We start from the raw sequence: 10,134 nt of genomic DNA on the forward strand, positions 1-10,134 counted from the left end.
ATATATAAAAAAAACTAAAAACTGGTTGAAAAATAAACAAGTGATTCAATTATAAATAAAGATTTCTACACATACTGCGATGAGGCGGCGACTTGTCCAGGGTGCACGCCGCCTTCCGCCCGGTTGTAGCTGAGATAGGCACCAGCTCCTCCGCGACCCCAAAGGGAATAAGCGGTAGGAAATGGATGGATGAATAGCTGTAAATATACTCCTCCCTTCCTAACCAAGCCCCCAACTAGGCCCTGTCCCCAAACTCAGCCCTCACCCAATACCCGACCACACCCCCCAACCCCCACTTCCCGAAATCGGAGGTCTCAAGATTGGCAAGTATGATGTTAAATAAGTTTAGTGTTAGTTAATGGCGGTGTTTACAAAGATGGATGGCTGCCATCCTGAAGGTCTGAGGAGAGGGCCGTGACATTCTGGAGAGAAGAGTCTGTACTGTAGTTCAACCTTAAAAACTGTATATGCTGGTTGTGGAACACTGGACCAGCTCTATCTAAATTTTGTAGAGTAATGAGTGTGACTGTCCACAACCAGTCCACAAGGGCTCTCTGGACTTGGACTTGCTGTCTGTGATCCACTATTGGCTGGCTATCCACCAGTTTAGACTCAGTTTCACAGCTGGACAAACAACCATCTTACCTGGAAGTTGACACTAGCGCCACCTGCAGACTCTCCGAAGAGAGTAAGGTTGTCTGGGTTTCCTCCAAATGAGCGGATGTTTCTGTGGACCCAGGCGATGGCGGCCTGCTGATCCCATAGACCGTAGTTTCCTGTCAAAGAACAAAGGTTTCACTCCAACACAATTCAGTATTGTAAGGAATATTGTAGCTTGATCTTGGAGCTGCCCTGAAAAACCTACCAGGTAAACTTGAGTCTCCAGTGCTGAGGAATCCCAGAGCTCCCACACGGTATCCCAATGTCACCACTATGACGTTTCCTCTATCTGCAATCTCCTGTCCATCGTACAGATAGTTGCTCAGGAAGTTGGCGCCCATTGATCCTCCAGCTAGGAATCCGCCTCCATAGATCCACACCATAACTGGCAAATTGGTGGACACTAGGGACAAAAGATCATAATAACAATACAGTAAGTGGACTAGAACATGAATTATGCTTTGTGGACTTCTCTCAGTTCTTACCTGATCGCACGTGAGGAACCCAGATATTAAGGTAGAGACAATCCTCACTACCTCTGGTGTCATCCATTAACAGGGTCAACTGAAGACACCTCTTCCTGAATTCGGTGGCCTTGAGAACACCTGAGTACAGACACGTTCAATGTTCTGATTACTCAAATAAAGTACCAATATTGAGAGGTATTTTGACCTGAAGGGGATATAATTTACGACATGGACCTCTTCGGTCAGAGTTCTGTTTCACGTACCAAGTCATATTTGTATGGTTCTAAATTTGTGAGAATAATTTGATGCGAATCCATCAAACACTTGACAGTAGCATAATCGAAGATCTAACATTCATGGACAAACTCCCCCAAAAAATTTTGTACAAAACCCAAAACCAGTGAAGTTGGCAAGTTGTCTAAATGGTAAATAAAAACAGAATAGAAATAAACTTCAAAGACAAGATACTTAACTTTTGAACTGGTAAACTTTGTTATTTTTTGCAAATATTAACTCACTTCGAATTTGAAGCCTGAGTTATGGTTAAAAAAAGCTGGCACAAGTGGCAAAAAAAGACTGAGAAAGTTGAGGAATGCTCATCAAACACTTATTTGGAACATCCCACAGGTGAATAGGCTAAATGCGAACAGGTGGGTGCCATGATTGGGTATAAAAGCAGCTTCCAAGAAAACAAGGATGGAGCGAGGGTCACCACTTTGTGAACAAAAGCATGAGCAAATAGTCCAACAGTTTAAGAACAACAATTCTCAACCGGCCATTGGAAGGAATGTAGGGATTTCATAATCTACGGTCTGTAATATCAAAAAAAAAGTTCAGAAAATCTGGAGAAATCACTGCACGTAAGTGGCAGTGTTTGTAACCTTCGATCCCTCAGGCGGTACTGCATCAAACACTGACATCAATGTTTAAAGGATATCACCACAAGAGCTCAGCAACACTTCAGAAAGACACCGTCAGTAACTACAGTTTGTTGCCATATCTCTAAGTGCGAGTTAAACTCTACTATGCAAAGTCAAAGCCATTTATCAACAACACCCAGAAACGCCGCCGGCTTCGCTGGGCCCGAACTCATCTCGGATGGACTGATGCAAAGTGGAAAAGTGTTCTGTGGCATGACGAGTCCACATTTCAAAATGTTTTTGGAAAATGATACGACAACGTGGCTTCATAGTAAAAGAGTGCAGGTACTAGACTGGCCTGCCTGTAGTCCAGACCTGTCTCCCATTGAAAATGTGCGGCGCATTATGAAGCCTGAAATACCACAACGGAGACCCCAGACTGTTGAATAACTTAAACTGTACATCAAGCAAGAATGTGAAGGAATTTTGCCTGAAAATCTTCAAAAATGTGTCTCCTCAGTTCCCAAACGTTTACTGAGTGTTGTTAAAAGGAAAGGCCATGTAACACACTGGTAAAAATGCCTTTCTTGCAATGTGTTGCTGCCATTAAATTGTAAATTAATGATTATTTGCAAAAAAAAAAGAAGTTTCTTAGTGTGAACATGAAATATCTTGTCTTTGCAGTCTATTCAATTGAATATAAATTGAAAAGGATTAGCAAACCATTGTATTCTCTTTTTATTTACCATTTATACAAAATGCCAACTTCACTGGTTTTGGCTTTTGTAGAATTATTTTCCAGAAGAGGGAAGGGACCAAATGTATTTTCACTTCCAGTAGGTCCTATCCAAAAATATGGATTTTATTGCCTGGGTTTTAGTCAACTCACCATCCCAGCCAGGGTGACGCCGGGGTTTTTCGAACCTTCCAGGTATGTCAGCGAATGGGATTCCCTTGAAGACATCCATGTGGTGACGGTAACCAAGACGAATGTTTTTGCCTTCCACCATGCCACCCTCAGTGAAGACCACACCCAGCTGGAAACACAAATAACCACAAGCCCACAGCATATTATGGTTTGGTTTGGTCTTTATTTAAAGCAGGGGTGTCGAACTCAAATACAGAGTGGGCCAAAGTTTTAAAACCGAACAAAGCCGTGGGCCAAGGTTGAACAAATTAACCTTTTAATAGGGACCCAAACAAGTTTTGCATTGAATATTGAACAAGTAAGGCTTATATAACTTTAAAGTGACATGCAAAATCAAGTTTCAAATAATAATAATTAAAAAATATCAATGGCATATCAAATAAAAATAAAATAAAAAATTAAAATTGAATGCCTCTTTTCGGCGGTGGGGTTTGGTGTATATTTGGTGTATATTGTAGAGTTAGTGCCGCAAGTGGTTCTGGGTATTTGTTCTGTTGTGTTACGGTGTGGATGTTCTCCCAAATTGTTTGTAATTCTTGTTCGGTGTGGGTTCACAGTGTGGCGCATATTTGTAACAGTGTTAAAGTTGTTTCTACTGCCACCCTCAGTGGGACCTGTATGGCTGTTGAACAAGTATGCCTTGCATTCACTTGTTTGTGTGTATAAGTTGCATATATTATGTGACTGGGCCAGCACGCTGTTTGTATGGAGTAAAAGCGGACGTGGCGACAGATTGTAGAGAACGCCAAAGGTTGTGTTTTTAGGGCCCACCCCCAACATTGTTGTCCGGGGGGAAATCGGGAGAAATTCAGGTGGGGCACATAACTTCAGGAGTCTCCTGGGAAAATCGGGAGGGTTGACGAGTATTAGCGGTGAATGTGGTGTTAAAGCGGCGGGCCAGCTCTAATGTTAATTTGATATTGCCTCAAGGGCCAAATGAAAGTACACGGCGGGCCAAATTTGGCCCACGGGCCAGAGTTTGACACCCATGATTTAAAGGGACAATGCACAGAGACATTAAGATCAAAGACAAATATGTTCTGCACCAGATTATAGCTAAATAGCAGATTAAATTAAACATGCATTAAAGTTATAACAATAAATTTATCAAAGTCATAAAATACCCTTTCATTGACACATACTTATAAATTACAACCACACCTACCCTTTACATCGTAACACATGGACATTACATGTTCTCGTTGACATCTGTCATCATTTGTAAAAATAACCATGATTTTAACAGACACACCTCACAGCTTACCACAAAATGTTCTCACGCATAAATAAGTCAAACAAGGTGCCCACCTTGGTGACCGTGTGAGCAACTTTGATTGCTCTAAAGCCACTTTTTAACTTCAATAGTGAATGAAGAATAACCTGTTGGACTTTTCGAGTTTGTTGTGAGGTCGTTCCATTCTTTTATCGCTTTATATGAAAAGGTTGATTGTGCAAAAGAGGTTTTACATCTGGGGATGCTACACTGCCCTCTGGTGGAGGCTTGTGTGCTTCTAGTTGCCACAGCACTGGACAAAGTGCTTAAGTGGCGCTAGTGCAGTGGTATTTAGAATTCGATGGTCTTTGAATGTTGTACTTAAGTCTCTGGCACATCTGTTTGATATGTTTTTTTAAGCCAAGTGTTGGGTCTAAAATGACACCCAAGTAATAATATTCACTAATGTTTTGTATTATTTCCTTATTAACGGTTATATTTGGAAAGGATGACGTCTAATATTTGTTTACAAAATACATTGTTGCCGTTTTTTCTTAATGTTTAACGTAAGACTAGAGTCATGTAGCCATCTTGCCATGGAAGTTACAGAGTCTCATCAGCAGATAAAGTGCCCCTTTATTTCTGACAACATAGGTACTCATCTAATAGTTCTGTACCTAAGAATTACGTCTACAGATACAGTGGGGCAAAAAAGTATTTAGTCAGCCACCGATTGTGCAAGTTCTCCCACTTAAAATGATGACAGAGGTCTGTAATTTTCATCATAGGTACACTTCAACTGTGAGAGACAGAATGTGAAAAAAATTCACATTGTAGGAATTTTAAATCATTTATTTGTAAAATATGGTGGAAAATAAGTATTTGGTCAACCATTCAAAGCTCTGACTGATGGAAGTAAGTTTTGGCTCAAAATCTCACGATACATGGCCACATTCATTCTTTCCTTAACACGGATCAATGGTCCTGTCCCCTTAGCAGAAAAACAGCCCCAAAGCATGATGTTTCCACCCCCATGCTTCACAGTAGGTATGGTGTTCTTGGGATGCAACTCAGTATTCTTCCTCCTCCAAACACGACGAGTTGAGTTTATACCAAAATGGATACATGGATGATACAGCAGAGGATTGGGAGAATGTCATGTGGTCAGATGATATCAAAATAGAACGTTTTGGTATAAAAAATTGTCAAACAGTTTAAGAACAACATTTCTCAACGGGCTATTGCAAGAAATTTAGGAATTTCACCATCTACGGTCCGTAATACCATCAAAAGGTTCAGAGAATCTGGAGAAATCACTGCACGTAAGCGATGATATAACGGACCTTCGTTCCCTCAGGTGGTACTGCATCAAAAACCGACATCAGCGTGTAAAGGATATCACCACATGGGCTCAGGAACACTTAAAAAAAACACTGTCAGTAACTACAGTTTGTCGCTACATCTGTAAGTGCAAGTTAAAACTCTACTATGCAAAGCCAAAGCCATTTATCAACGACACCCAAAAACGCCGCCGGCTTCTCTGGGCCCGAGCTCATCTTAGATGGACTCATGCAAAGTGGAAAAGTGTTCTGTCCACATTTCAAATTGTTTTTTGGAAACGGGGAACGCCGTGTCCTCCGGACCAAAGAGGAAAAGAACCATCAGGACTGTTCTAGGTGCAAAGTTGAAAAGCCAGCATGTGTGATGGTATGGGGGTGTATTAATGCCCAAGGCATGGGTAACTTACACATCTGTGAAGGCACCATTCATGCTGAAAGGTACATACAGGTTTTGGAGCTACATATGTTGCCATCCAAGCAACGTTATCATGGACGCCCCTGCTTATTTCAGCAAGACAATGCCAAGTCAATTGCTACAACAGCGTGGCTTCATAGTAAAAGAGTGCGGGTACTAGACTGGCTTGCCTGTAGTCCAGACCTGTCTCCCATTGAAAATGTGTGGGGCATTATGAAGCCTAAAATACCACAACGGAGACCCCGGACTGTTGAACAACTTAAGCTGTACATAAAACAAGAATTGGAAAGAATTCCACCTGAAGAGCTTCAAAAATGTGTCTCCTTAGTTCCCTTACCATGAATTGATTAACGTGGACCCCGATTTAAACAAGTTGAAAAACTTATTCGGGTGTTACCATTTAGTGGTCAATTGTACGGAATATGTACTGTACTGTGCAATCTACTAATAAAAGTATCAATCAATCAATCAATCAATCAATCAATCAATCAATTCCCAAAGGTTTATTGAGTGTTGTTAAAAGGTGATGAAACACAGTGGTGAACATGCCCTTTCCCAACTACTTTGGCATGTGTTGCAGCCATGAAATTCTAAGTTAATTATTATTTGCAAAACAAAAAACAAGTTTATGAGTTTGAACATCAAATATCTTGTCTTTGTAGTGCATTCAACTGAATATGGGTTGAAAAGGATTTGCAAATCATTGTATTTCGTTTATATTTACATCTAACACAATTTCCGAACAAACGGGGTTTGTACTATAGTAACTAATTAGATTACCATAGTAACTAACTAGATGACCATAGTAACTAGTATATCATGCAAAAGCGCAGATTCTAACCATTGAATTACTTTGTATAGTTCAAGACTTACGGTCATTAGAAAACATCACTGCACATCATAATGGCAGCTACACTTTCCAGCTTAAAGGTCTAAAAAAATATATTTGGGACTGTCCGGCGGGCCAAATTGAAAAAGCTTAATGGGCCACTAGTGGCCCCCGGGCCTTAACTTGCCCAGGTCTGTTCTAAGGTACATAATAAAAGTGTAACTTACAGAGGCAGCAGACACCGTCTCCAGGAGCACGGCAATGGCAACCAAGATACTCAGCTTCGCCATCATGACCACACGGACAATCAGTCTGATTACCAACTGGACTTTTATAGGAGTGGACACCTCCCCTATAGTGCACCTATGGAAACATTTCTCACAGTTGCATAACTCGTCATACTTACAGTACCTCTGGTGTTCTGACCTGCTGTAACCTCATCATACCTGTTCGGACAAAAAAAAAAAAAAGATAAACAAATAAAAGTAAAATGTTATTTAAAACATTTCCATGCAATTGAAGCCTCATACTTATTGCATGAGATTACCTGCAGACTCCTTCTAAAACCAATACAAAAACATCTCATTTAAGATTAATTAAGTTAAAAAGTAAAGTACCAAATATTGTCACACACACACACATGAGGTGGGGCAAAATTATTCTCTGCATTTGACCCATGACCCTTGATCACCCCTTGGGAGGTGAGGGAGCAGTGAGCAGCAGCGGTGGCTGCGCCCAGGAATCATTTATGGTGATTTAACCCCCAATTCCAACCCTTGATGCTGAGTGCCAAGCAGGGAGGTAACGGGTCCCATTTTTATAGTCTTTGGTATGACTCGGCCGGGGTTTGAACTCACAACCTACCCATCTCAGGGTGGACACTGTAATCCAGGGGTCACCAACGCGGTGCCCGTAAGGACCAGATGAGTCGCCCGCTGGCCTGTTCTAAAAATAACTCAAATAGCAGCACTTACCAGTGAGCTGCCTCGATTTTTTAAAATTGTATTTATTTACGAGCAAGCTGGTCTCGTTTTCCTCGACATTTTTAATTCTAAGAGAGACAAAACTCATAGAATTTGAAAATCCAAGAAAATATTTGAAAGACTTGGTCTTCACTTGTTTAAATAAATTCATTTATTTTTTCACTTTGCTTCTATAACTTTCAGAAAGACAATTGTAGAGAAAAAAATACAACCTTAAAAATAATTTTAGGATTTTTAAACGCATATAGTTTTTTACCTTTTAAATTCCTTCCTCTTCTTTCCTGACAATTTAAATCAATGTTCAATTAATTTTTTATTTTTTTAATTGTAAAGAATAATAAATACATTTTATTTTAGTTTTTCATTCTCGCTTCTGTTTTTTCGACGAAGAATATTTGTGAAATATTTCTTCAAACTTCTGATTAAAATTCCCAAAAAATATTCTGGCAAATCTAGAAAATCTGTAGAATCAAATTTAAATATTATTTCAAAGTATTTTGAATTTCTTTTAACATTTTTGTTCTGGAAAAACTAAAATAAATAATGATTTGTCTTGGTTAGAAATATAGCTTGGTCCAATTTGTTATATATTCTAACAAAGTGCGGATTGTATTTTAACCTAAAACATGTCATCAAAATTGTAAAATTAATCTTAATCAGGAAAAATTACTAATGATGTTCCATAAATTATTTTTTTATATTTTTCAAAAAGATTCAAATTAGATAGTTTTTTCTCTCCTTTTTTGTGGTTGAATTTTGAATTTTAAAGAGTCTAAATTGAAGATAAACTATGTTTCAACATTTAATTTAAATTTTTTTCGTGTTTTCGCCTCTTTTAAACCATTCAATTAAGTGTTTTTTTCATCATTTATTCTCAACAAAAAACCTTCCGTAAAAGGAAAAAAATGTATGATGGAATGACGGACAGAAATAACCTTTTATATATATATATATATATATATATATATATATATATATATATATATATATATATATATATATATATATATTTATTAAAGGTAAATTGAGCAAATTGGCTATTTCTGGCAATTTATTTAAGTGTGTATCAAACTGGTAGCCCTTTGCATTAATCAGTACCCAAGAAGTATCTCTTGGTTTCAAAAAGGTTGGTGACCCCTGCTCTAACCACTAGGCCACTGAGTCGGTTGGTAGTTATTGGTAATTGTTGGTGAATGCAAATAAAAAGCATTGTCTTTTGTTTCTAAGAAGACTGTTTTTGTCTGCATTGGTGGCGATAAAAAATGGGTAAATATTGGAAAGCAAAGCACCCTGGAGTTGACGCAGCTGTGTTTTTGACTGAAATGTCACACTGTGGCGGCTTGTTTGAGTGTATCTCTGTCTTATCTGTAACTATTGATCCAAAGCTGCCAATCTACTTGGTGAATTTGCCCTTGACAAAAAGGTTTGGGGGGGAAAAAAATAAATAAATAAATAAAAAGAGTCCTAATTTACTGATGAAGAGCCGAACTAAACACACATTATTTTCAAAACCCAAAACCAGTGAAGTTGTCACGTTGTGTTAATGGTAAATAAAAAAGTGAAGTGAAGTGAAGTGAATTATATTTATATAGCGCTTTTCTCTAGTGACTCAAAGCGCTTTACATAGTGAAACCCAATATCTAAGTTACATTTAAACCAGTGTGGTTGGCACTGGGAGCAGGTGGGTAAAGTGTCTTGCCCAAGGACACAACGGCAGTGACTAGGATGGCTGAAACGGGAATCGAACCTGCAACCCTCAAGTTGCTGGCACGGCCACTCTACCAACCGAGCTATACCGCCAAAAACAAAATTACAATGATTTGCAAATACCTTCCAACTTATATTCAGTTGAATAGACTGCAAAGATAAGATATTTTTAATGTTCGAACTGGTAAACTTTGGTATTTTTTTTGCAAATATTAGCTCATTTGGAATTTGTCCACAATTCAAATTGTTTTTGGAAACTGTGGATGTTCTGTCCTTCGGACCAAAGAGGAAAAGTACCATCCAGACTGGTATCGTCACAAAGTTGAAAAGCCAGCATCTGTGATGGTATGGGGGTGTATTAGTGCCCAAGGCATGGGTAACTTACACATCTGTGAAGGCACCATTAATGCTGAATGGTCCATACAGCTCTTGGAGCAACATATGCTGCCATTAAAGCAAGGTCTTTTTCATGGACGCCCCTGCTTATTTCAGCAAAACAATGCCAAACCACATTCTGCATGTGTTACAACAGCGGGCTTCATTGTAAAAGAGTGTGGGTACTACAAACCCCGTTTCCATGAGTTGGGAACTTGTGTTAGATGTAAATATAAACGGAATACAATGATTTGCAAATCCTTTTCAACCCATATTCAGTTGAATATGCTACAAAGACAACATATTTGATGTTCAAACTTATAAGCATTTTTTTTTTTTTTGCAAATAATCATTAAC

General features: G+C 38.9%; 1 protein-coding gene across 1 annotated transcript in view; it reads right to left on the minus strand.

The window, feature by feature from the left end:
- The window catches only part of LOC133536481 (bile salt-activated lipase-like), a 17,820-nt gene extending 10,726 nt beyond the window's left edge, over positions 1–7,094 (minus strand). The window contains exons 1-5 of the mRNA XM_061877042.1: positions 6,940–7,094; positions 2,877–3,024; positions 1,146–1,265; positions 866–1,063; positions 646–776 (exon numbers count right to left, since the gene is read on the minus strand). Coding sequence (XP_061733026.1) covers positions 646–776; positions 866–1,063; positions 1,146–1,265; positions 2,877–3,024; positions 6,940–7,005 — 663 coding nt within the window. The 5' untranslated portion in view covers positions 7,006–7,094. The remainder of the gene's footprint in view (positions 1–645; positions 777–865; positions 1,064–1,145; positions 1,266–2,876; positions 3,025–6,939) is intronic.
- Between the last annotated feature and the right edge of the window lie 3,040 nt (positions 7,095–10,134).

This window comes from Nerophis ophidion, linkage group LG17 (genome assembly GCF_033978795.1).
Source record: "Nerophis ophidion isolate RoL-2023_Sa linkage group LG17, RoL_Noph_v1.0, whole genome shotgun sequence".
Classification (NCBI taxonomy): domain Eukaryota; kingdom Metazoa; phylum Chordata; class Actinopteri; order Syngnathiformes; family Syngnathidae; genus Nerophis; species Nerophis ophidion.